Raw genomic sequence first — 27,620 nt, 5'->3', positions numbered from 1 at the left:
GCAAGCAGGGGTCATGGGAGTTTGTTTGTTCTCTGACTCGTGGTCAGTGGTTAACGGCATGACACAATGGATGCCAACTTGGCAGGCCAATCAGTGGATGATCCAGAATAGGGAAGTGTGGGGTAAACAGTTATGGGAAGATATATGGGAGAAAGCTCAATACCTGGTCATATACATCACCCACGTAGATGCCCATACCCCTCGAAATGATGTGGAAGCTCTACATAACCGATATGTGGATGGTATCGTCCGAACCATGATGGTGCAAAGGGGCACCTCAGTGGACCTAGCTAGATGGGCACACCTTAAGGCTGGGCACTGGGGAGTGCAAGGAACCTTGCACTGGGCTCGAGACCGAGGAATAGATCTTATGGTAGATGATGTTAAGACTGCAGTAAACCAGTGTGAGCAGTGTCAACATCAGCGGCAGGGAGTGCCCCAACACATGATGGGACATATCCATCGGGGGGATGGTCCGGGACAGAGCTGGCAAATGGACTTTGTGGGTCCCTTACCCTCCTCACAAGGATGTAACCACATATGTACAGCTGTGGACACTATGTCTGGGGTTTTGGTAGCCCATCCCTGTCGTCACAACAATCAACAGGCTACCTTGCGATGTTTAGATTTGATTGAACAATTTTATGGATTGCCCATACAGGTCCAGAGTGACAATGGCTCCCATTTCACAGGAAGGGCGGTAAAGCAGTGGTGTCACGATAACCACGTGGAATGGGTTTATCATGTACCCTATCACCCACAAGCTGCGGGACTTATAGAACGAATGAATGGGCTTCTGAAGTCCTCACTACGAAAAGCAGGAGGTTGCAATGACTTAACGGGTTGGAGGAAGCAACTAATTCGGGTGGTGAAACAAATTAATAACCGCCCATTAGGAAATGGGGTAACACCCTTGAATAGGATGATACGAGTATGTGATACCCCAAAGACTCAGCCTATTAAAATGTGGAAGTTCGCTGAGGAAGCTGATATTCCCGTAAGGGCCACGCCGGCTTCGGCTGGACTGGACCTACGAGCACTAACTGCCCAGACTTTGATCCAACAGAAACCTACGGTGATTAAGACCGGGTTAGGGTTGATTTGTCCCCCTGGAACCTATGGGCATATCCTCCCGCGGTCGGGACTGTCACTAAAGGGGATTGATGTGATGGCAGGCGTAATTGACGCAGACTACCAAGGGGAGTTGGGGGTGATCCTGGTCAACATCACCGCTGAACCTTACGTGATACAGAAGGGGGACAGAATAGCGCAATTGGTCATTAAGCCATGTAACCTTACAACGGTGGAAGAGATGGGAGCTCCCGTTACGGTTACTGAGCGTGGGACGGGGGGATTTGGGTCTACTGACACTAAGGGGGCCAAGGTATGGGTGCGCCAGACGACCGGCCCCCCCAGGCCGGCCGAAATCATAGCACAGGGGAAGGACAGTCTGGTCACCATTATGTACCCCGGAGACCCGACCTGGGCAAACGTCCCGGCGAACCAGTGCTACTTACGTGAGACCTAAATAATGTTGTAATTGCTATGCACCCGCAGGCTGACCCTCCGCCTTGAACATGGGGTGGTCATGGGGATTGCGACTCCTATTGGCGATGTTCGCGATCGGATGGCCACTCCAGGGCATCGGTATCACGGCCTGGACGCTGGTACCGGTCGCCCGCCATGAGGTGCGGTGGGAGGCCAGTAGCCAGCGACGGACGCAGGACAATTTTACATGTGAACCCGGTCAGCAGTGCGTTGTTCTGACTCTCACCAGCGACTGTCAATTGTACACGTGTGCACAGTGCTACATGCGCCGGGATGGGGAAAAATATGACATATCGTTCATACCGCCTAATTGCACCCTGGTGGTAAATGCCCAAGTCAAGACGTGTTTGTGGGACCGACGCACCCAGACATGCGGGACAACGGGGACTCATTGGAGCGTCACAGCTCGGGGGGAAGATCTGTGGCTGCGCAATGCCACCGATATTCGGAATCGTCATCGATTCATGTGGTTAATAATGGTACTGCCCTCGACGAACGCCCCGTCTGAGGCGTTATTAAACCCCACGCGGGGCGGGCCAGCACCGAAGAGGGGTGCCACGGGGGGCGTGTGGTCGCATCGAACACAGTTGGCCCCTATTATGTCAACTTGTCAACAGATGGCCCGGGCGGTACTGCACACTGATGTTCATTGGCGGGTACAGTTGCCCCTCATACCCGAGTGTCATACCAAGAGGCGGCGACGAGCGTGGTACGACACCCTGCTGGGAGGCGCAGGAACTGTTATGGGTATCTCGAATGCCATTGACTCTGAGGTAACCCGTACTAAATTATCTAACACGGGACAGGCCACCTCACAAGGACTACATACTATTGGAAGGTGGATGCCATCCGTAATGATGACTCAAGGAGAGACAGCTGAAATAATGATACGATCTCTGCAATGGGAACTGGATGTCTGGGGCGCCACTCAGGAACTGTTTGAGAACATTACGGCTCAGTTAAATTGGACTGCCTGTCATATTCAAATGTTGCATGCTCAAATACAGAAAGAACGCTTTTTGCGTGTGGTAACATCCCCCAATGTACAGGCGTGGAGGGGAATATGGAATGTATCTGAGAAATTGTGGATGATAACCCATCCAGAGCGAACATGGTGTAACGCAACTATGTGTAACGGATACTTTGTTACCATGAATGTAACCCACACTGTTACGGTCTGTCGATATTATGTATTACCAGTGATTACATCTTCTGGATATTATTTTCTGAAGACAAGGGGACAGTGGTTTAGCCCAGATACCAATATTACCTATGATCTGTCCGCTTGTGAACAGACTGATCAGGGGAAAACTTGCCTACTGATGGACAGGTATCGGGACCCTTGCTTGACTAAGGGAACGGCCCTGTGCGAATGGACTGTTGAGGCTCCAAGGGACATGATGTGGCAGATTGGGCCACACACGCTCTGTGTGGCTACCAATAATCCACATCCTATGCTTCCCTCAGCACCGTTCTCGGGATGCCTCTCAAATGTCTATCAGTGGCACTGGCAGAATCACACCTATTTGTTGACCACTTATAGCAGTGCTCGCCACTTTACCAAGGTGCAGTGGAAAGTGCTGAGGAATCCCTGGAACATTTCCCTGGATCGGTTTAAGCGAGCATTGGACCGATCCGAGGAGCTTAAGCAGATATTACGAAAGCATCAAACCAATGTCACCAAGGTTACGGTGTCTACCTTTATACATGGACAGGAGGTAGTACATGCTGCCCGTGTAGTGGACGTGGAGTCAGCTCATCATTGGTGGGACATATTGAGTGGTATGTCCTCCACTGCGGGGACATTCCTGTTCCCACCCTTGTCGATCCTGGTAGCGGTCCTGGTGATTTTAACATGCTGTAATGTCCTGACTTGCTTGTATATTTGGCGTGTACGTAGGCGCTTGTTAGAAAGAATACATATGGGCATAATGTAACACATGTATTGGGTCAAGCAGTGGAATGTGGTGTAAAATTATGTCCCAATACATGTGTGAATCATTATGCAACACATGTATTGGGCCAAGCAGTGGAATGTGGTGAAAGGGTTAAAATTGTGTCCCAATACATGTGTGAATCTAACCGAAAATGGAAGGTGTCGCTTAGTCCCGTGTGAATCTTGTTATACACCTTCCCGTGTGAATCTTCTTATCTGTATGTAACCAGAATGGAATGTGTTTTTTAGCCTTGCTCTGCTGTTCACATGAATGTTTATATCTGGAAAAGGGTATATCAGCTGGAGAAGTCTCCAGTTCGGTAGAGTCTGCTCCGGGGTTACGTTTAACCGCCGAGCGTGGGTTGTTGGCAACCGCTCTACGAGAACTGACGGCTCCCAGTTTTGGTAACATGTAGAGTGAGTATAAGCCAGACCCGTTGTAAGTACGAGACTGGTTGTGGGGACACTGCGGGGAATAAAACACTTATATTCTAGCAGACTCGCCTCTTGGCTGTTTGTTCTGTGTCAGACTACTTTCCTGCGAGCCTGGTCCTTGACCTTGAGAATTTTTTAAAACACCCCCACCTCCATTCACCTATTGCACTCTCAGCTATCTTCCCCCCAGCCCCACCTCCCTCTCATTTATCTCTCCACACCCGAATGCTCCCAGCCTCATTCCTGATGAGCTTTTGCCCGAAACGTCAAGTTTTCTGCTCCTCAAATGCTGCCCGACTGATTGTGCCTTTCCAGCACCACACTCTTGACTCTAATCTCTCGCATCTGCAGTCCTCACTTTCACCTATACCAGTTCAAAGTCATTCCATTTGTTATAAAACTGCACCAGCCATATTTCAAAGACTAACCAAAAAGGTAATTTCACGGTTACCCAATTTTGTAGTGTATATCGATGATCTGGTGATTTTTAGTGCTCATGGAAGGAACATTTGCAGCATCTATCAGAATTGTTCAATCAACTTCAGGAGGTGGGCTTGGTGATAAAACTGGCTAAGAATTAATTTGCAAAAGCTCAATTCACACTCCTGGGCCATGTCATTGAACATGGTCAAATGGCTCCATGGGATATGAAAATCAAAGATTATTGGGAAGTTTCTCATACCACCAATAAAGAGGAAAGTATTATAATTCTTGGGGTTGAATGATTTGGAAATGCCGGTGTTGGACTAGGGTGTTCAAAGTTAAAAATCACACAATACCAGGTTATAGTCCAACAGGTTTAATTGGAAGCCCACTAGCTTTCGGAGCGCCGCTCCTTTATCAGATGATTGTGGAGGACACAATTGTAAGGCACAGAATTCATAGCAAAACTTTTCAGTGTAATCTAACTGAAATTATACATTGAAAAATACCTTGATTGTCTGTTGAATCTTTCATCTGTTTGAATACCATGATAGTTTCACTTCTTTCATGTGTAAATCACAAAACTTCCTTTTTAAAGTTGCATTTTCAGGTTAACTGTAACAATTGGTGTTAGCTTGACAATACGTTGAAGGTATTAGCCCCCCTGTGTTCTCTGTCTATGCCATGATGTTTAGATTGATTCTAATCTAAAAAGTGAGATACAGAGTTTTACATGAATTCATGCCGTTTTTGAGCAAAGTCCAATGTAACTCTGCAAGTACAAATTCACCCCACAAAATATATGTATTTGTGTGCATGTGGGTCTTTGTTTGTGTGTGTGTGTGTGTCTGGGTTGGGGGGTTGTGAGTGTGAGAGAGTGTATATGTGTGGTATGTGAGTGTAGAGTGTCTTAAGTCTGTGAGGGGGTGCATGTGTGAGTGTAGGAGTGTGTGTGTGTCTGAGGTGGGGGGTTGTGAGTATCTGTGAGAGAGTGTATATGTGTGTACGTGAGTGTAGAGTGGTCTAAGTCTCTGAGAGGATGCATGTGTGAGTGTGGGAATGTGTGTGTCTGTAAGAGTGTGTGTGAGTGTCTGTGTGCATGTCTGTGTATATGTGTGTCCGTGAGTATATGTGTGTATAGGAGTGTTTGTGTGTGTGTGTGTAGTGCAATGGTGGTCACCTGTAGTGTGACATGAACCCAAGATCCCAGGACGTCCCATCGTATCAGGCAATGGGACCCTGTGTGAGAATCTCTCCGGCTATGTTGAAGGCATCTTGAAACCTATTGTACAGGGGATCCCCAGCTTCTATCGTGACACTATGGATTTCTTACAGAAACTCAGCACCCATGGACCAGTCGAACCGGGAACATTCCTCGTCACGATGGATGTTTCAGCACCTGCATCCCCCACAATGATGGCATCGTGGCAACAGCCTCAGTACTCAACACCAACAACTGCCAATCTCCAAACACCATCCTACAACTCATCCACTTTATCCTCGATCACAACATCTTCACCTTTGACAACCAGTTCTTCATCCAGATACACGGAACAGCCATGGGGACCAAATTTGCACTCCAATATGCCAACTTCTTCATGCACTATTTTGAACAAAACTTCTTCTCTACGCAGGATCTCCAACCAACATTATACATCAGGTACATTGATGACATTTTCTTCCTCTGGACCCATGGCGAGTGATGGGTGATATCACACAGTGATATCAAAAGTTTCATCCCACCATCAAACTCACCATGGACTACTCTCAACCATCTGTCTATTTCTTGGACTCATGCATCTCCATCAAGGATGGACACCTCAGCATCACACTCTACCACAAACCCACAGACAACCTCACAATGCTACACTTCTCCAGCTTCCACCCAAAACATATTAAAACAGCCATCCCCTATGGACAAGCCCTATGCATACACCAGACTGCTCAGATGAGGAGGAATGTGACGGGCACCTGGGAGTACTCAGGGATACCCTCATAAGAACAGGATACAATGCTCAACTCATCGACAGCCAGTTCCGACGTGCCACAACAGGGAACCGCAATGACCTCCTCAGGAGATAGACACGTGCTGCAACCGACAGGGTACCCTTCATTGTTCAGTACCTCCCAAGAGCTGAAAAACTGCGCCATGTTCATCGTGACTTGCAACACATTATCAAAGAGGATGAGCGCCTCGCCAATGCCTTCCCCACACCTCCACTGCTTGCCTTTAAACAACCATCAAAACGAAAACAGATCATTGTTCATAGCAAGCTGCCTGGCTTTCAGGACAACTCCATACAACCCTGTCACGGTAGGTGTTGCAAAACGTGTCAGTGTGGACATGGATACCCCCATTACACGTGAGGATACCTCCCACCATGTATGTGGCAGCTACTCATGTGACTCAGCCAACATTGTCTATCTTATACGTTGCAGGCAAGGATGCCCTGAGGCATGGTACATTGGAGAAACTGAGCAAAGGCTACAGCAACGGATGAATGGGCACTACACAACAATCAACAGACAGGAGTGTTCCCTCCCAGTTGGGGAACACCTCAGCGGTCCAGGACATTCGATTTCGGACTTTCGGGCAACCAACCTCCAAGGCAGACTTTGGGACAGGCAGCAGTGAAAAGTGGCCGAGCAGAGGCTGATAGCTAAGTTCCATACCCATAGGGAAGGCCTCAACCAGGACCTTGGGTTCATGTCACACTACAGGTGACCACCATTGCACACACACACGCACACACACACATCCACTCAGAGACTTAGACCACTCTACATTCACACACACACATATACACTCTCTCTCACAGACACTCACAACCCCCCACCCCACATACACACACACATTCCTACACTCACACATGCACCCCTTCACAGACTTAAGACAGTCTACACTCACACACACACACACATATACACTCTCTCTCACACTCACAACCTCCCAACCCAGACAGACAGACAGACACACATGCACACATATACATATATTTTGTGGGGTGAATTTGTACTTGCAGAGTTACATTGGACTTTGCTCAAAAACGGCATGAATTCATGTAAAATTCTTATCTCACTTTTTAGATTAGAATCAATCTAAACATCATGGCATAGACAGAGAACACAGAGGGCTAACACCTTCAATGTATTGTCTAGCTAACACCAATTGTTACAGTTAACCTGAAAATGCAACTTTTTAAAAAAATGTTTTGTGATTTACACATGAAAGAAGTGAAACTATCATGGTATTCGAACAGATAAAAGATTTAACAGACAATCAAGGTATTTTTCAATGTATAATTTCAGTTACATCCCACTGTAAAGTTTTGCTATAAATTCTGTGCCTTACAATTGTGTCCTCCACAACCACTTGATGAAGGAGCGGCGCTCTGAAAGCTAGTGCTTCCAATTAAACCTGTTGGACTATAACCTGGTGTTGTGTGATTTTTAACTTGGGATTGAATGGTTTTTGTCGCAAGTTTATACCAACCTTTAGCAGTGTGGTTGCATCATTAACTGACTTGTTGAAGAAGTTCAGAAAATTTCAGTGGATGGAGGATTGTAAGAAGGCATTTGACAGCCTGAAACTGTGTTAACCATTGTCCCAGTGTTAGCCACACCTAATTATGTGAATCCATTTGAAATGGCTATTGATGCAAGTGATGTAAGTATCGGTGTTGTACTCTTGCAAGAAGATGACAAGAAGATAGAAAGAAGTACCAGCTATTTTTACAGAGAATTGAATAATCATCAACAGAAATATTCCAGAATTGAGAAGAAGACTTTGAGTATGTGTTGGCGTTACATTTCAATAATCGTACATATTGATCATAACCCCTTACAGTTTCTGGAAATATTAAGGTTAAAAAATCCAGACTATGTAATGGAACTTATTATTGCAGCCATTCAATTTGGACACTATACATAATAAGAATATACAAATTAGGAGCAGGAGTAGGTCATCAGGTGCCACTAGCTTGCTCCCCCATTCAATAAGATCAAGGCTAATCATTTCTGTGGACTCAGCTCTACTTACTCACTCGCTCACCATAACTCTTAATTCCTTTACTGTTTAAAATATATATGCCTTAAAAACATTCAATAAGGTTGCCTCAGCTGCTTCACTGGGCAGGGAATTCTAAAGGTTCACAACCATTTGAGATAAGCTCCACCTCAGCTCTGTCCTAAATCCGCTCCCTCTACTTCTAGTTTCACCCGCCTGTGGAAACAATCTCTCTGCTTCTATCTTATCTATTCCAATCATAATTTTATACATTTCTATATGACCCTCATTCTTCTAAATTCCAATGAGTATAATGCCAGTCTCCTCAATCTCTCCTCATTAACCAACCCTCTCAACTCTGGAATCAATCTAGTGAACTTCCTCTGCACCCCCTCCAGTGCCAGTACATCCTCTTTCAAGTAAGGAGACCAAAACTGTACAGAATACACCAGGTGTCACGCTATACAGCTGCAGCATAACCTCCCTGTTTTTAAACTCCAGCCCTCTAGCAATGAAGGGCAATATTCCATTTGCTTTCTTAATCACCTGCTGCACTGCAAACCAACATTTTGAGATTCATGCACAGGAGTATCCAGGTCCCTCTGCACAGCAGCATGCTGCAATTTTTCTCCATTTAAACAATACTGCATTTTGCTGTTATTCTTACCAAAATGGATGACCTCATATTTACTAATATTGTACTCCATTATACACCAGACACCACTCACTTAACCTACCTATACGCTCTGCAAACTTTCAGTGTCCTCTGCTCACTTTGCTCTACAATTTATCTTAGTGTCATTTGCAAAATTTGACACACACTTGGTCCCCAACTCCAAATTATCTACGTAAATTGTGAACAATTGCGGTCCTAACACTAATCTGCAACCAGAAAAACCCATTTAATCCCACATTTTGCTTTCTGTCTGTTAATCGAACCTCAATCCATGCTAATACATTATCTGTCTTTGTTTTTTGCAGCAACCTTTTGTGCGACACCTTGTTGAATACCTTCTGGAAACCTAAATACATCAGATCCACCAGTTCCCTGTTGTCTACTGTACTTGTAATGTCCTCAAAGAATTACAGTAAAGTTAAGCATAATTTGTTTAACTAACTAGTTAAACATAACCTGCCTTTCACGAACCCATGCTGCATCTGTGGCCGAACGAGAAAACGTACTTGCCAATGTGCTGTTGTGAATTTGATGAAGGATAATGGAGACATTTGGTGGTAGGAAAAGATAGACTGAAATGGACAGTAGTAGTGAATGCTTAGAGTCAATGTAATATAAATATAGTGTACTAATAGCTTAAGATTAAAGTTATTAATAATGAAACTATCTTTGTATGTTGATGGTTATTTTTATTTAAGAGGGGATGTATGACAACACTATGGCCTTAAAAGGTGTATTTTGTCCTTTTTTTAATGAAGAGAGGTTGAGACAGAAGATTCAAGAAATCTGCTTCAAGCCAATAAAGTAAACACTCTGTGGCTTTGGTTTTTTTTTTGAAAGTTAGAACAATAGAAGCAGCCTGAATGGGTGGGGTCAAGCACCCACAGAACCAGGATTTCAGTTCAGCTTTCTGTAGCTGTTGAAATTGTGAAGGCCGCAACATCTCTCTCTCTCTTTGCTACAGCTAAACGTTTGGGTTCTCTTCCTGCTGCTGGAATTGCATGCGAGAAAATCTATGTTTATTGAATTTAACTTTGCAAAGGGTATGCTTCTGGAATATTACTATACTGAAACAGTTAATGAGTAGTTTGTTATTTTGTAAGTACTTTGATAGAGTTACAGTTAAGCAATTCTTTAATTTTTATTTTATCTGTATTTTATCTGTAGTGTATAAATAAAGCTGTTTTGCTTCAAACCTGATTGTTTTATCAATTGATGCAAACAAAATGCAATGTCTAGCACTTGCCTTTAAAATTAAAAACAAGTTAGGGTCTCAGTTATCTCCTTGACATGCTTTGAGCGGTTTTGGTCTGGTCTATAACATAGCTCCATAATAAAGCATTCACATCACTCACACATGACAACTTAACATACTCCTCCACACAGTGGACATAGAGCACTCAGACAATGAGGGCCACAGAATGGCTCTACATGATATTGGATCTTATTCCAATGAATACAGCAGCAGTAACATCGCAAAGAAACAGTAAAAGAACCTAAGTACTACATGAGTACCGAGACCTTGTACTCCCAGCCCCGCATCATCTCAGAAAAGCATAAGTGTATATAAGAGTATACTGCAAAATACTTCCAGTTGTAGGTGAGACGTATCAGTTCCGTGCCTTGTACAGTCAATGAGATTTTGCATTAACTTTGTAGTTTGTGGCTACTGGTCCCACTTTTAAGGTCTCCTGTTATTATGACTATTCAAATACTACTTCAATCTGGTCATGATTGCTTATGGACACCATTTGCACCCCACTGCATGCATTTTGACATGCATAATGCCATGATTATAAATAATTCCAATCTGTACTATGTAAGCAAATTCTGGCTTTTATATCAAAGGTAATGGCATATACACATAGAGAAATCTTCCTATAACTACATATAGCACTAGCCAGACAACACCCAGAATACTGTGAACAGTTTTGGTTTCACTATCTAAGAAAAGATATAATGGCATTGGAGTCATTCCAGAGAACCTTTATTAGATTGATCTCAGGCATGAAAGGATTTTCTTACGAAAAGGAATTGAATAGAATGGGGTTGTACACATCACAGTTTTTCAGAATAAGAGGCAATCTATTGAAATATATAAGATTCCTAGAGCACTTGACAGGGTAGATATGGAAAGTTTGTTTCTATTTGTGGGAGAATAGGACCAGAGGGCATAATCTCAGAGTAAGGATTCGCCCATTTGAGATGGAGATGTTTGAATCGCTGGAATTCTTTACCATAGAATGCTGCAGAGTCTGGGTTGTTAAGGAGATTGAAGGCTGGGATAAATAGATTTTTAATCAGTAAGGGAATCAAGGATTATAGGGAAAAGTAGAAAAGTGGAGTCAAGGATTGCTAGATCACATTGAATGGTGAAGCAGACTTGACAGACTTACATGGCCTATTTCTGCCTCAATATCTTATGATCTTATTTTGCTATTTCTTCAGGGATGGTGATGATGGCATCTGGAGATGATTCTGAGTATGACAGTGTTTGGCTGTTGCTTGACTAGTCTATCTCCCAACGTCTGGGACAAGTTCCCAGATGCTCGTACCATGAATTTTGCAGGCTCAATTGACTGGAATTGCTGATGTTGTTTTAATTCCATTGTTGTTGCCAGATGGTCTGCCTGATTTTATTCTTTAGAGTCATTTAAACAGTTTGACCACTAAGTCATTGCTAGGCCATTCAGAGGGCAGCTAAGAGTCAACCACATTGCTACACTTCTGGTGTGGGGTCAGTCAGATAAGCACAGCAGACTACCCTCCATAAAGGGCATGAATGAACCAGCTAGATATTTACAAATGGGTTCATGGCTATCTTTAGACTTCTAATTCCAGATTTTTTGAATTCTTATTCCACCATCTGCTGTCATGGGATCTGAAGCCTGAGCCAGGTCCTGTGAGCATTATGTGGGTCTCTGGATTACTAGTCCACTGGTAATATCACTATGCTATTGCCTACTGTGGTAGTTCAATATAAATGATCTTTGCACCACAATGTTTATAATTTTGAAGCAATGTCCCCTTTTTCTTTCCAATTTACTATGTCTTATTATTTATTTTGTTGATACAGCCATGATACTAAAGTATCAGTTCCAAACCTGTTCTTTTTGTATGAAAGCAGACCCAACTTCTCCAGCATCTCTTTATCTTAGATTATGATTAACATAGCATTCTTGGTAAGAATGCTCTGCTCCAAGCTTAAACATTTAATAAAATGTTTGCTCTACTCCATGGTTTCCCAGTGCAGTCCCTCTTATTGCCAGTCCTACCCATGGATCTGTGTATCAATATGCTCAAATTTCTCTCCTGGTTTTGCATTGTAGAAAACTATGAACTTGTTATTATAGTTTTTTTTACTGATACCTATTTCATTTACTATTACATATATTTACATTTATCCAAAATTGATGACATTACTAATGCAAGCCCAACTACCCGAAGTATCTAGTTCCTCCTTAGTTCGAACTCCTTATTCCCTATTGATTATTACACCCCTAATTTAATGCATTAACAAATTTGAAAAAGTTTGTTTCTGCCTTCACTTGCATGTTATCTATGCACGTTAAAAATAGTAACTGGGCTTGCATTAATTCAGAAGAAAGTGAGGACCGCAGATACTGGAGATCAGAATCAAAAAGTGTGGCACTGGAAAAACATGTCAGGTCAGGCAGCATCCGAGGAATAGGAGAATCGACGTTTTGGGTATAAATTCAATTCCAGGGTGTGATGATACTATGGCTTTAAGAGGTATATTTTATCCTGCTTTCTTTTTGAAGAGAGGTTTTAAGGCAGAGATACCGAGCTGTCTATTGAAATATCTTCAAGTAAACAGCTTGTGAGATCTTGGGATTTTATTTTTAAAGCAGGAATGACAGAAGCAGCCTGAATGAGTGGGACAAGCTCCCAAAAAAACAGGATTTATTTTTAGTTTTTCAGCAGTTGTTGCTGGGTCTTGAAACTGGATGGAGACTGCAGTACATTTCTCCCTGCTACTGTCTCTCTCAGAGTTGTCTCTTGATGTTTTGTTTCCCTCCTGCTGCTGGAGTTGCATGTGAGACAACCTGTTCTTCAAACTTGCCTTTTACTAAGGGTGCATTTATAGGATGTTACTACATTGGAATAAATACTGTTTGGTAGGAAAATAATCTATCATTCTGTTAAGTTTTCCAATAGAGTTAAGTTATTCTAATTGCTTCTTTCTTTTGTTGTGTTTTAACTATTGTGAATTAATAAAGTTTTTTTTGCTTCAAGACTGGTAATTTGAACAATTGAATTGCATCTGGAATGAAACTATTGGCACTTGCCTTTAAAATAAGAAAAGGTTAGACTTCACGTTTTATTCTAAATGTATTTTGAGGGGGTCCAGTCTAGTCCATAAAAATAGACTTTGCTTTCTTCCAGTTAACTTTCTAACCATTTTAATACTTGATCTATGGTGTGCTTTTCAGCCTGTCAACCAGTCTTGTGTTTGATGCTTTATTCAATAATTTTACTGGAATCCAAATAAACAAAATTCTAAATTCCCTGTTCATAAGGTTCATTTACTCCTTAATAAGAACCAGGGATTTATCAAATAACCCTCCTCTTGTGCTGCTCTACATGGCTCATAATTCATGGTCACAAAAGTACATTTTATTTCATGGTTTGTTGTATATGAGAATACTTGAAAGAATTTGGTTGGTTATCTCCCTTGATAAGATCACTATTCTCAATGTCAGATTCAAATTAACATCGGAAAGGTAAAATGGATATCCTGAAGATTGCTTTTTGTGGGCAGCTTTCTCTGAGGTCAGTGGCAAATGATATTGTTTTGCTGGTGGCCACAAAAGTGTGCCACTATAAGAATCAGAGTCAATTTTGTTCATCTACACTTTGCTCTTTGAATATTTTGAAGTGGAAATTTTGCTTACTGAAACAGACTGTTGATCTGGATCTTGGATCTTAATACTTTTGTAGGAGACAATCAGAGTAGGAGGATAGATATTTCCTTGTACAGTGTTAGGCACAAGATTGACCCTGTAACAAGATGTCAATAAAGTTAAAATCCATTTGGATGTTTTCACAAATTCAGCTACAAATTATGATCTAATAAGAAATTATATCTACTGTTTTCTTTAAATTTAGTAAGTAAATTAGTTGACTAAAATTCTGATAGGCAGCATGTAGTGCTTCCATTTTACAGAAATGCTTAAATTTACGGCCTATCTTGGAGTTGGACTGGATCAAATGATGGACAAGGCGTGATTCCTGTATTCTTAACTCCATTGCTATTTTCGCCTATTTTTGTCAGCATGGCATAATGGTGCGGCCAATGAGCTCAATGGCACTTTTACCCTTCATAGATCCATTTGAGGCATTTCAGATATTTCAACAATTTTGATGATACTGAGCATATTCTGTTAGTAGATCATGGCACCTCAGAGGAGTTCTGAACAGTAGGGGATCCATAGTCCTGAGTCAGAAACAGACTAAACACTTTTCAACATTGCCTTTGAAATACCTTGCCTCTCATCACTTCTCATAAAATGTTCATAGCATCAATGACAAAAAAAAAATCCATAATCACATCTATTGGCCTTGGTAAATAAATACACAGACATTTAAAAAACCTCTTAAAAAGATCAGGTTATCATAGGGTAATAAAGAAATCAATCAAACAAAATTATCACTCAAATGTCTGTTGAACTGAATGTATTTGCCAATCTTGTTTCTCAGCCAAGCAGTCCCTGTAAGGTTGCCAGGAAAAGAAACTATTTAGGTTCTGTGGATACACCTTTCCATTCAGTTCACAAAAATCGATCCCTAGTTGTCTCCTTGAAAAGAGTTTGCTGACCCACAGTATAGTGAAATAAAACTAATTGTTTTCACTTAACAAATCTGTTCTTAGCCAAACATGGCCACATTGATGCAACCTCCTCAAACCCTTCACCACAGTTCTACCCCTCCTTTGGTCTATTGATTCAACATCCTGTACATTCTATTTCGAATGAAAGGACTTCTTCTCTTTGGGATTCCCTTACTAAACTCCTCTGACTTGCAAACTCTTACCTAACTTTAAAAACCTCCTCAAAATCTACATATTTATCAATATTCTCAGTTACATTCTCTGACTTAACTATTACTAACCAGTTTCTATCTACTCTGTGAAATGCTTTTAGAATTTAACAATATTAAAGGTGCAATGTAAATACAAGTTATTGTGCTTTTATACTATGAAATTGCATTTGGCATCAGGATACAAGCTCTATGGGCAAGTTCAGACTGGAACTTCGGAGGCAGCTATTTTACAACAATGTTGTAAGTTTTGATACAAACTTATACTGACTCATCTGCGTCAAACAGAACCAGCCAATTTGACAAAGCTAAGTGATCTCACAACCATGGTTCAAAACAAACGTGCAGTTGTAGATGGTAGTAGACAATTAAAATAACTAACCAGAAGAAGAGACTTTAAAATAAAATTCAATCACAACAATAATTTGATCCATTCCATTGTAATGTCAAGAATTTACTGACACTGGATATTGCGAAGGCCATGTCCCTGATAACATTTTGGCAGTACAACTTCAGTTTTGTGATTGAGAACTAGCTGTATCCCTAGCCAAGCTCTTCCAGCACCTTGACAACATTCCACTTGGGTTAGTGAGTTGCAAGTAACACTCACATCATGGAAGTTATAATGAGTTTGGCATTGAGTTCTCAAGCTTAAGGGTAAAAATATGGAGTCCATTGATTGATTCAGAATTTTGAGCACATAAAATGACTTATAGGATATTGAGTGCTGGCAAGGAAGTAGATAATGAATGTTGCATTAGTGCCAGGCAATGACTGTCTTCAACAGGAAAGAATTTAAGTATTTTCCTTTGCCATTACATGGCATTACCATCATTGAATCTTGCATTATCAACATCCTCAGTGTTACCAACGCTGAGAAACTGAACTAGACCAGCCTTATAACTAGTATGACTATGAGATGTCAGAGTTTGGTAATTTTCAGTCAGGTAGTGTGCCTATAAAGAGGAGGTTTCACCTCCTTACAACTACAACCTTCTTCATTTTCATCCAATTACCCTGTTGAGGAGAAAGAAACTGCTGCTGCTAGTGTTGTTCCTGCTGGTGCAGTTGGAAGTAATGTGGCTTCTGATCATGTCCCTCTACCTGAAGTAAAAGATATAGGTGCACAAGCTGCATCTGTGCTGTTGATAAGGCTGGCAGCAAAGCAGAGCAGCTGGGGAAGAGTGAAGTGCTAGACAGGTGAACTGCCTTCTGACTTGTTGCAGATCACCTCTCAAAGAGGAAAAACAATTTCAAGTGAGAAGAGATACTTTTAAAACACCTCTCATATGGCTGTGGCTCTTTCGTGCTTTTGATCAAAGCCTTTCCACCTTGTCAGTTTCTTGCTGTGTGTTACCTCAGTGGCCTTGGCATGCAACAGATAAAGCACCAATGAAATGCACTATTGAGGAATTGAGAATTAAAAGTTAAAAACACCAATAGTATTAAGGGTGATTTTGGCTCTCAACTATTTTCTACGAGGTTCTTTTCTCAGATTATCAACGGATCTATGCTGTTTTCTTTTATTTCAGACTGAGAGAATAGTGGTTAGTTTCCATTAGGTGCAGGTAGGGGGGTATCACAGACTGGATTCTTGTGATCACCAAGGTTTCATCTGAGATGCCTTTGTGGATAGGAAGGGGACCCTTTGCCTGATGTGCAAATCCTGACTACAAGCAGATCACACAGGTATATGTGACTTTTCTGGGAAGTTAGAATGTTGTTCTAATAATAAAAGGAATGAAATAAAAACATTAATTTTTGTTTTTTTTGTATAGAGAGATAAAGATAGGCTTCATTCTCGACTGGGTCTAGCAAAGTGATATTCCCTAAATATAGTGAAGATGGAAAAACACTACTCCATAAGGTTTTCACCCTCTTTGGCTAACCAGGGCATCTCAAAAGTATGTTAGGCAACTTACATGAAAACTGAACATTTCCAGTCTGCATTCATACCAAAGCTTTTTCTCACCTGATTTTTATACTGTTAGCAACTCTAATCACCTTTGGTTGGTTCTTTAGGTTAGTTTCACGACCAGATAAAGTATCCACCAAGAAAATACGTCTAGTAAAACGCCAGTTATTCTCTGTATTAACTGTGAAATGAAAAACAGTTTGAAAAATAATTCAAAAACAAGCACAAAGTTTTTTAATTCCAGGCATATACTGGAAATAATAATGAAACTGACCTCCACAATCTAGCACTTTCTTACTATTAGAATTAAAGGCTGGAAAACTGAGTTTCCACAATTTCCCAATGATGTACATTCATGGTTTGATGGCCGGCAGCTTAGGAACGTAAAACAAACGGCTGCAAAGATAGTGGATGCATTGGTTGTAATCTTCAAACAATCGCCAGGATCTGGAAAGGTATCAGGGAATTGGAAAACCCCAAATGTATCATGTCATTCAAGAAAGTAAGAAGATGAAGGGCAAGAAGCTACATGTCTGTTAACTCAAAATCTTTCATTGGGAAATTGCTGAAATCCATCATTAAGGAAATAGTTGCAGGACAATTTGGAAATCATAAAACAATGAAGCAGAGTCAAGTTTAATAGAGAGGAAATAGTGTTTGAATTATTAGAATTCTTTGAAGTTGTAACAAGCAAAGTGGGTAAAGGTGAATCAGTACATGTTTAGTTTCGATACTATAGCTTCTGTATTTTCATCCTTATAGCTGCAACTAAAATAATTATCAAATTGGCTTGTATAGCCAATATCTATACAAGCATGATATTCCATGTACAATGAAGTGCCACCTATGTGCTCTCAGAGATCAGTTTTTCTTTACCCTTCAACTATATCTAGGTATAGTCACAGCCTCCATGGTTGGGTGCTCTGTCCTATATTGGAGTTTTCTGTCCTTAATGGTTTGAGCGGATGTTCCCCAGGGGCATTTGTAAATGGAGGGCTCAGATCATGCAGGCATATGTGATTTTTTTGGGAAGTTGGAATGTTGTTCTCATAATAAAATGAATGAAATAAAAACTGTCAAAAGCACGAAAGAGCCACAGCTATATGACAGGTGTTTTAAAAGTACCTCCTCTCTTGAAATTGTTTTTCCTCTTTGAGAGGTGATCTACAACAAATAGACTTCATTCTCTACCAGATGCCGTCCTAGTCTTGAGTTTCCCTTCAATTAAGATGGAACTGTCTGGAATGCTCTGAGAGGAGTCTTTTTGGGAGGCCTATATGATGTTCCTTCTCTTGCGGGAACCAGCTCGCACCACCACATTGTCTCTGGAGCGCATCTGGAGTGAGGTTGAGATTCCTCGATCCCCTTGCCATTGATGCTGAGCACCAATAGCTAAAGTGATAGAGTGCAGGTTTATGTACATTTCCAGCAACTGCTGAATGTTTTTGTGAACCTTGCTTTTCATGGAAGCGGCCAACCTTTCTATCGAGACATTTGTATTCAGCCAAATTAAGCATTATCTCGTAATTCACAAATAAAATCTGAGTAACTTACTTTAATATCCTCAAAATATGCACAATCTGAACTAACTTGCAGGAGCAGTTTAAAAAAAAACAGATCAGTCATCATTTAATCAAATGACAGAACAGAAAGAGCCAAACAGCGTACTTCTCTTCCCAACTAAACAAAGTAATTTATACCATAAAATGTTTTAAGAATATAACAAATGGACAAGTAACCTCTATTATTTAAAAGTCAGCAAAGAAATCAAACTTTAGTTACTTTAGTTGCATAATTGAAAGGAACATGCATTTGATAGTACTGCTCCTCCAAAATCTCTCTCAATTGTTTACCTTTTTTAAGGAGAAAGTGAGGTCTGCAGACGCTGGAGATCAAAGCTGAAACTTTATTGCTGGAACAGCACAGCAGGTCAGGCAGCATCTAGGGAACAGAAGATTCGACGTTTCGGGCACATTCCTGAAGAAGGGCATGTGCCCGAAACGTCGAATCTTCTGTTCCCTAGATGCTGCCTGACCTGCTGTGCTGTTCCAGCAATAAAGTTTCAGCTTTACCTTTTTTAACTTTGTCCTATGTTAAATAGAGTTACCATAATGCTGGCAGATCACCTTGAATTGGACAGCTGGCTTTACAGCTGATGTCCTTCCTGCTGCTAACCATCCCCATTAATCGAGGATAGGAACCACAGCATCAAAACGTGTGGCATTGGAAAAGCACAGCAGGTCAGGCAGCATTCAAGCATCAGGAGAGTTGATTTTTCAGGCACAATCCCTTCATCAGAAGTATGTGTGTGGAGAAGGCAGCTAGGAAGGCAATAGGTAAATGCAGGTGAGGGGTGATAGTGATAGGTCAGGGGGGAGGGCGGAGTGGATAGGTGGGAAGGAAGATGTATAGGTAGGACCGTTCAAAAAGGCGGTACTGAATTGGAGGGTTAGATCTGGGATGAGGTGGTGGAAGTATAGTATGTTAAAAGTATTTGGTGGCTGACAATCAATCTGTTCAGCTAGGTTACAAATGCCCTTGCACGGCACAGAGTGAGACTTGAACCCAGAATGCCTGGCTGAGAGGCAAGGATGTTGTGCCACAAGACCTCCTATATAAAAAGGGCTCACAAATAGGAACAAATATTTTTAATGTCTAATTCAATAAAGTTACAGTATTATCTTGCACTTGGCTAAGTCAGAAATATTTGTGAATTAAACTTCGGTAATTCAACAATAAATGCTATATAATGGTCTCATGTTTACCTTGGTTAACAAATTGTCCATTATATTGAAAGTTTAAGTTACGAACTGCAATAGGATGAAGTTTATCCTCGCCATCTTCCCCTTTGTAAAGCATGTATAAGTCATAAAATTGAATGTCATCGTAATCAGATAAAAGCTTGGAAACAGGAATTATACACTGTTCAAGAAAGAAAATAAACAAGTTAAAAAAATGACACAATGTGTAAAAATTCTCTTAGAAGGGAAAATAATCTTCAGATGACATTATAGGACTTGTGTTAATTAAAAATATCCATTCCAAGAATTTAATCCAAGCTATGGAACTAAACATATTTCCTGACTCTCAAACTCACCTTCTTTCCTTACATGTAATTTGCCAACAAGTGTTTTAGCGAATAGAATAGACAATAGACAATAGGTGCAGGAGTAGGCCATTCAGCCCTTCGAGCCTGCACTGCCATTCAATATGATCATGGCTGATCATTCCTAATCAATATCCTGTTCCTGCCTTATCTCCATAACCCTTGATTCCATTATCCTTGAGAGCTCTATCCAACTCTTTCTTAAATGAATCCAGAGACTGGGCCTCCACTGCCCTCTGGGGCAGAGCATTCCACATAGCCACCACTCTCTGGGTGAAGAAGTTTCTCCTCATCTCTGTCCTAAATGGTCTACCCCTGTATTTTTAAGCTGTGTCCTCTGGTTCGGCACTCACCCATCAGCGGAAACATGTTTCCTGCTGCCAGAGTGTCCAATCCTTTCATAATCTTATATATCTCAATCAGATCCCCTCTCAGTCTTCTAAACTCAAGGGTATACAAGCCCAGTTGCTTCAGTCTTTCAGTGTAAGGTAATCCCACCATTTCAGGAATTGACCTCGTGAACCTACGCTGCACTCCCTCAATAGCCAGAATGTCTTTCCTCAAATTTGGAGACCAGAACTGCACACAGTACTCCAGGTGTGGTCTCACCAGGGCCATGTACAGCTGCAGAAGCACCTCTTTGCTTCTATACTCAATTCCTCTTGTTATGAAGGCCAGCATGCTATTAGCCTTCTTCACTACCTGCTGTACCTGCATGCTTGCCTTCATTGACTGGTACGAGAACACCCAGATCTCTCTGTACTGCCCCTTTACCTAAATTGATTCCATTGAGGTAGTAATCTGCCTTCCTGTTCTTGCCACCAAAGTGGATAACCATACATTTATCCACATTAAACTGCATCTGCCATGCATCTGCCCACTCACCTAACTTGTCCAGGTCACCCTGTAATCTCCTAACATCCTCCTCACATTTCACCCTGCCACCCAGCTTTGTATCATCAGCAAATTTGCTAATGTTATTGCTGATACCATCTTCTATATCATTCACAAAAATTGTAAAAAGCTGCGGTCCCAGCACGGATCCCTGTGGCACCCACTGGTCACTGCCTGCCATTCCGAAATGGAGCCGTTTATCACTACCCTTTGTTTCCTATCAGCCAACCAATTTTCAATCCAATCTAGTACTTTGCCCCCAATACCATACGCCCTAATTTTACTCACTAACCTCCTGTGTGGGACTTTATCAAAAGCTTTCTGAAAGTCCAGGTACACTACATCGACTGGATCTCCCTCGTCCAACTTCAGAGTTACATCCTCAAAAAATTCAAGAAGATTAGTCAAGATGATTTCCCCTTCATAAATCCATGCTGATTCTGTCCTATCCTGTTACTGCTATCCAGATGTGCCATAATTTCATCCTTTATAATAGACTCCAGCATCTTTCCCACCACCTGTAGGTATTTAATAGATTTTTGAAATAGAGCAATTAACGTGCCTAAAAATGGAAGTAACATTCCTAACCATGATCCTGTACAATATTGTCTGGCCAATATTTCTCTCCAATTTCCCAATATATACATTTATGAGCTTATGACTGATTTCTCCAAAGAACTTGTTACTAAGTTTCTACTTCTGTTTATAATATAAGTTCTTACCCATGTGATTAATTCCACTGTTTTGAAAATATTGAACTCTATTGACTTCTTGTATTGAGAGAATCAATGTTAAGGTCTTCACTTTCAAATTCATCAGCAGTCTCTGATCAATTTCTATGAATTCCTCCAGTTGCACATCCATGCACACACTTTCCACTGATATCTTACATCTTGTCCTTGTACTTTTTTTAAGCAAAGGTAGTAAGGTATTAGGGGATATAGACCAAAGGCAGATATCTGGAATTAGTCCACAGATCAGCAAGGATGTCATTGAATGGTGGAACAGGCAGAGAGGCCTACTTCTGTTCCTAAGTTTCTATGTTTTCTCCCCCTCTAACAACAGTGGTTCATTCCATATTCAACCTGTAGAACTCTCATTTGTTGCATTTTTGCCTTTTCACTCCTCTGTACATTGTGAATCATTTATTTAGAATCTTCCTTTTCAACTTTTACACCTCTTCCCACCCTACCTCTTGCAAAAATGCCATCCCGTATTCCCAAATCCTCCGCCTCCGCCGTGTCTGCTCCCAGGAGGACCAGTTCCACCACATAACACACCAGATGGCCTCCTTCTTTAGAGACCGCAATTTCCCTTCCCACGTGGTTAAAGATGCCCTCCAACACATCTCGTCCACATCCCGCACCTCCGCCCTCAGACCCCACCCCTCCAACTGTAACAAGGACAGAACGCCCCTGGTGCTCACCTTCCACCCTACCAACCTTCGCCTAAACCAAATCATCCACCGACATTTCCGCCACCTCCAAAAAGACCCCACCACCTGGGATATATTTCCCTCCCCACTCCTTTCCGCCTTCCGCAAAGACTGTTCTACCTGATCAGGTCCACGCCGCCCTACAACCCACCCTCCCATCCTGGCACCTTCCCCTGCCATCGCAGGAACTGTAAAACCTGCGCCCACACCTCCTCCCTCACCTCTATCCAAGGCCCTAAAGGAGCCTTCCACATCTATCAAAGTTTTACTTGCACATCCATTAATATCATTTATTGTTTCCGTTGCTTCTGATGCGGTCTCCTCTATATTGGGGAGACTGGGCGCCTCCTAGCAGAGCGCTTTAGGGAACATCTCTGGGACACCCGCACCAATCAACCACACCGCCCTGTGGCCCAACATTTCAACTCCCCCTCCCACTCTGCCGAGGACATGGAGGTCCTGGGCCTCCTTCACCGCCGCTCCCTCACCACCAGATGCCTGGAGGAAGAATGCCTCATCTTCCGCCTTGGAACACTTCAACCCCAGGGCATCAATGTGGACTTCAACAGTTTCCTCATTTCCCCTTCCCCCACTTCACCCTAGTTCCAAACTTCCAGCTCAGCACTGTCCCCATGATATGTCCTACCTGCCTATCTCCTTTTCCACCTATCCACTCCACCCTCTCCTCCCTGACCTATCACCTTCATCCCCACCCCCACTCACCCATTGTACTCTGCTACTTTCTCCCCACCCCCACCCTCCTCTAGCTTATCTCTCCACGCTTCAGGCTCTCTGCCTTTATTCCTGATGAAGGAATTTTGCCTGAAACATCGATTTCGAAGCTCCTTGGATGCTGCCTGAAGTGCTGTGCTCTTCCAGCACCACTAATCCAGAATCTGGTTTCCAGCATCTGCAGTCATTGTTTTTACCTCTCTGACCCAAAATCTGCTTTACTGGTCTTCTGAATTCATTCTAGGTAATTTTTAAACAACTTTATGTAAGATATCCCATTGCTTACTAGTCTCCCATTTTCCTCATACTTTACAGAATTTTAGAAAATGTGTTAATTTCTGGATCATGGTTAAGAACGTTACTTCCATTTTTAGGCACATTAATTGTCCTATTTCAAAAATCTATTAAATACATACAGGTATTAGGCAAAAGAAAAATATTTCGGGCTGTGCAAGGGTCAGAAAGGCAGGATATAAATGTAAGTTATGTTTTTATCTGCGCTTAAAAGTTAACTGGAGTTAACCATTTAAAGAGTAATTATGCCAAAGCATTTACAAAAGTTAGGCAATCTAGGGTTTGGAGTCTTAGGTCTATAAAACTAACTGAAGAAAACTGGGAAATAAATTTTGTGGTCTCTGACTGTAAATTGTGAAATCAGTTGCAAGGAAATTCTGCCAAAATGCCATGTTACAAATATAATTTTTTTCTTGAGAAAATGAAACAGATAATTCAGGAAATTACAGGACAGATTTTTTAAAATGAAATTCTTAGAATGCTATGAGAACCCATGATATTTTCCTAAATAGCATTTAGTGAAATATGCTTTAACTTGGATCAGTCAACAAAGATTTCTAAGAGGTATATGGGTAAGTAACTGATTTATTCTCTTGTTGGGACACACTTGAAAGTTGCTTGGTATTGAAGATGTAAATAGATGTACAACTATTCTATAGTGTAACAATTTTGGAACTTTATCATGTTATGCTACAATGCAATAGCTTATTCAGCAGATTTTTTTATTGATTTAAACTTGTAAAGACATTTAGTAAGTACTGAAGAAGCATGTTACCATTCTAAATAAGTTACATTTTCAGACTGGAGTTAAATTACATTTTAATTAATCTATGCTTAACTATTTTACAAAAAAGATAAATTGAAGCATAAAATGTACAAAATACTAAACTTAGAGTCATAGAGATGTACAGCATGGAAACAGATACTGTTTAGAAACGTAAGATCATAAAAAATGGTAATAGGAGTAGTTTGTAATAGCCTGTTGAGCATGATCTGCATGTTAAGAAATGGAAGATGTAACAGTAGGTTATTTGAAATTTCTGTCTGAAGCTAAACTGAGAGAGTTAGCAGATAAATCGATGGTGGAAATAAAAGTAGGATTTCATAAGGAAGAAATACTCCAAGGGATAGCCAACATTTAGAATTGGTAGAAGAGAAATCTGAAATTGAAATATCACAACTGCAATGAGCTAAGACACAGTTAGAAATTTTAAAAACACTTGAAGAGGAAAGGAAGAAAGAGTAAAGAGATACAGAATCAAGGAAGCTTGAAATGGAAAATGTTATGATCCCAACTGATGTTACTACTGGACAAGTAACTGCACAAATGCCAGGCAATGATCATCTCCAATAAGAGACAATAGAACCAGCATCCATTGACATTCAATGGTTTACCATCATTGAATCCCCCACTATTAACATCCTTAACATTACTCTTGACCAGAAACCTAACTGGCTAAACACAGTGGCTACAAGAGCAGGTCAGGTTCTAGGAATACTGTGGCAAGTAACTCATTTGCAGATTCCCCAAATCTATCCATCATCGACAAGGCCCAAGTCAGGAGTGTGATAGAATACTCTCCTTTTGCCTGGATGGATTCAGCGACAACAACAGTCAAGACGCTTGACACCATCCAGACATAGCAGTCCGCTGGATTGGCACCAAATCTTCAAGCATCCACTCCCTCCATCACTGATGTTCAGTAGCAGCAGTGTGTACTACCTCCAAGAAACACTGCAGAAATTCACCAAAGATCCTTCGACAGGACTTTCCAAACGCATGGCCACTTTCACCTAGAAGGATAAGGGCAGCAAATACATGGGAACACCACCACTAGCAAGTTCCCCTCGAACCATCCTGACTTGGAAATGCATCTTCATTCCTTCATTGTCATTGGATCAAAATACTGGAATTCCCTGGAAATAGGGGTCATTGTTTAAAATAAGAAGTCGTGACGTTTTGGAACTCTCTTCCTCAAAAGCAGGCATTATCTATGAATATTTTTAAGATGGAAGTAAATAGACTTTTGACAAGCAATGGAATGAAAGATTATTGGATTTAGGCAGGAATGTAGAGTTGAGGTCTTGTGTAAAGTTTTACAATGTTGCATCCTGTCAAATAACTTAGAAGATTCAAAAATTTATAACCATCAGTTCCCCTTTATGTATGATGTGAGTTACATCGTAAAAAAAATTAGTAAGTTTCTCAAGCACAATTTTCCACTTAAATAACCATGCTGACTCTGCTTACTCAAGTTTCGAAGTGCTATTACTGCTTTATTGAGAATGGGTTTCTTCATTTTCCTCATGTGTCGTATCAGACTAACTTGCCTGCAGTTCCCTCTTTTCCCTGTCTTTGATTTCTTTAAAGGTGGTGTTACAAGTCTAAAACAAATAAACTTCTATATCTCTATAGATTAAATATAGCATAAAAAGTTGGATATCATTTAGTAATGAATAGCATTAGTCCCACTCACTTGTTGCTGATACGTAATTCCAAAGACATACGCAGCATTCAGTTTAGCCATGGTATCTGGGCACAACTGTAAGGATGAACAATAAATAAAACATTTACTCTCATATCAAAATAAACTGTGGCTATGCTTAGACTGTAAGTATAGATAGACTTAAAACCTAGTAACTTAAAAACAAAAGACGTCTGATATATATATAAAACATATATATATATTAATATTGTATCTCCTACTTAGATAGTTTGGAAACTGGAAATATTAGTGATGTGTTTTTCTTAATCTAAAGGAGAATCACAATATTTTACATGTATTAATGTGATGAAATAGGCCTCAAGGCAAATTAATAAGGACAACCCAAACTTATCTAGCATCTCCAAAATAATAAAATATTCCTGTCTGTCTGAACAGCTTTATAGAACACAATATCACATCTAGCCACATCAGTGTTAGGTTGAATTTAATCAGTAACCAATTACTGTAGTCTCAGTTAAGCATTAATTAGTTGTTAGCATGACTTATACAGTCATAGAGTCCTACAGCACGGAGACATGCTCAAACTGGTCCAGGCTGTCCAAAATGTCCATCCAGACTAACCTTATTTCCCTGCACGGTGTCCACATCCTTCTAAATCTTTCCTATCCAAATGCCTTTTAAATGTTGTGTAGCTCATTCTATATGCATACCATCCTCTGTGTAAAAATGTTGCACCTCAGGTCCCCTTTTATTCTTTCCCCTCTTACCTTAAACTAACACCCTCTAGTCCTCAACTTCTGGGAAAAAGACTGAGTGCATTCACCTTATCCATGCCTCTCATGACATGCCTCTCACCGGCACAGTGGCTCAGTGGTTAGCACTGCTGCCTCATAGTGCCAGGGCTCTGGTTTTGATTCCAGCCTCAGGCAACTGTCTGTGTGGAGTTTGCACGTTCTCCCCTTGTCTGCATGGGCTTCCTCCGGGTGCTCCGGTTTCCTCCCACAATCCAAAGATGTGCAGGTTAGATGAATTGGCCATGCTAAATTGCCCACAGTGTTCAGGGATGTGTAGGTTAGAGACAAATGTAGAGTAATAGAGTAGGATGGGATACTTTTCAAAGGGTCAGTGTGGACTTGTTGGGGTGAAGGGCCTGTTTCCATACTGAAGGGATTCTATGATTCTATAATCTAAATCTAAAATAAGATCCCCATTCTGCCCCACTTGGGAAAAAATCTTGTACCACAAAGCTGCTAACCATATCACTGGGAGACGTGTCCATTGCAGAAAGTATATGTTGAGAAGTCCAGACAAATCTGGGTCCAAAGTTCTAGTAGGCACTGAAGACTGAGAGATGGGGAGAAGGTGGGTATCAAAAGCAAGGGTGGAGGAGAACAAAGAACACAATACATTACAGCGCAGTACAGGCCCTTGATGTTGCGCAGACATGTGAAACCAATCTGAAGCCCATCTTACCTTTACTATTCCATTATCATCCATATATTTATCCAATTACCATTTAAATGTCCTTAAAGTTGGCGAGTCTACTACTGCTCCAGGTAGGGCATCCCATGCCCTTACTGCTCTGAGTAAAGAACCTACCTCTGACATCTGTCCTATATCTATCACCCCTCAATTTAAAGCTAAATCCCCTCTTGCTCGCCATAATGAGAAGAATAACTGGAGATATGTCTGTTTATCCCAGGGTAACTTTAA

At 41.2% G+C, this 27,620-nt stretch overlaps 1 protein-coding gene across 1 annotated transcript in view; it reads right to left on the bottom strand.

Annotated features, from left to right (window-relative positions):
- The window catches only part of tmem67 (transmembrane protein 67), a 208,576-nt gene that overhangs the window by 96,951 nt on the left and 84,005 nt on the right, over positions 1-27,620 (bottom strand). The window contains exons 8-11 of the mRNA XM_087985875.1: positions 25,938-26,003; positions 19,765-19,921; positions 17,057-17,180; positions 13,941-14,046 (exon numbers count right to left, since the gene is read on the bottom strand). Of these exons, the coding sequence (XP_087842001.1) occupies positions 13,941-14,046; positions 17,057-17,180; positions 19,765-19,921; positions 25,938-26,003 (453 nt within the window). The remainder of the gene's footprint in view (positions 1-13,940; positions 14,047-17,056; positions 17,181-19,764; positions 19,922-25,937; positions 26,004-27,620) is intronic.

The sequence above is a fragment of the Chiloscyllium plagiosum genome, unplaced genomic scaffold, assembly GCF_037043375.1.
Source record: "Chiloscyllium plagiosum isolate Xiang-an unplaced genomic scaffold, Cpla_swu_hap1 HiC_scaffold_4, whole genome shotgun sequence".
NCBI classification, from domain to species: domain Eukaryota; kingdom Metazoa; phylum Chordata; class Chondrichthyes; order Orectolobiformes; family Hemiscylliidae; genus Chiloscyllium; species Chiloscyllium plagiosum.
This window is presented reverse-complemented; position numbering and strand designations above follow the sequence as displayed.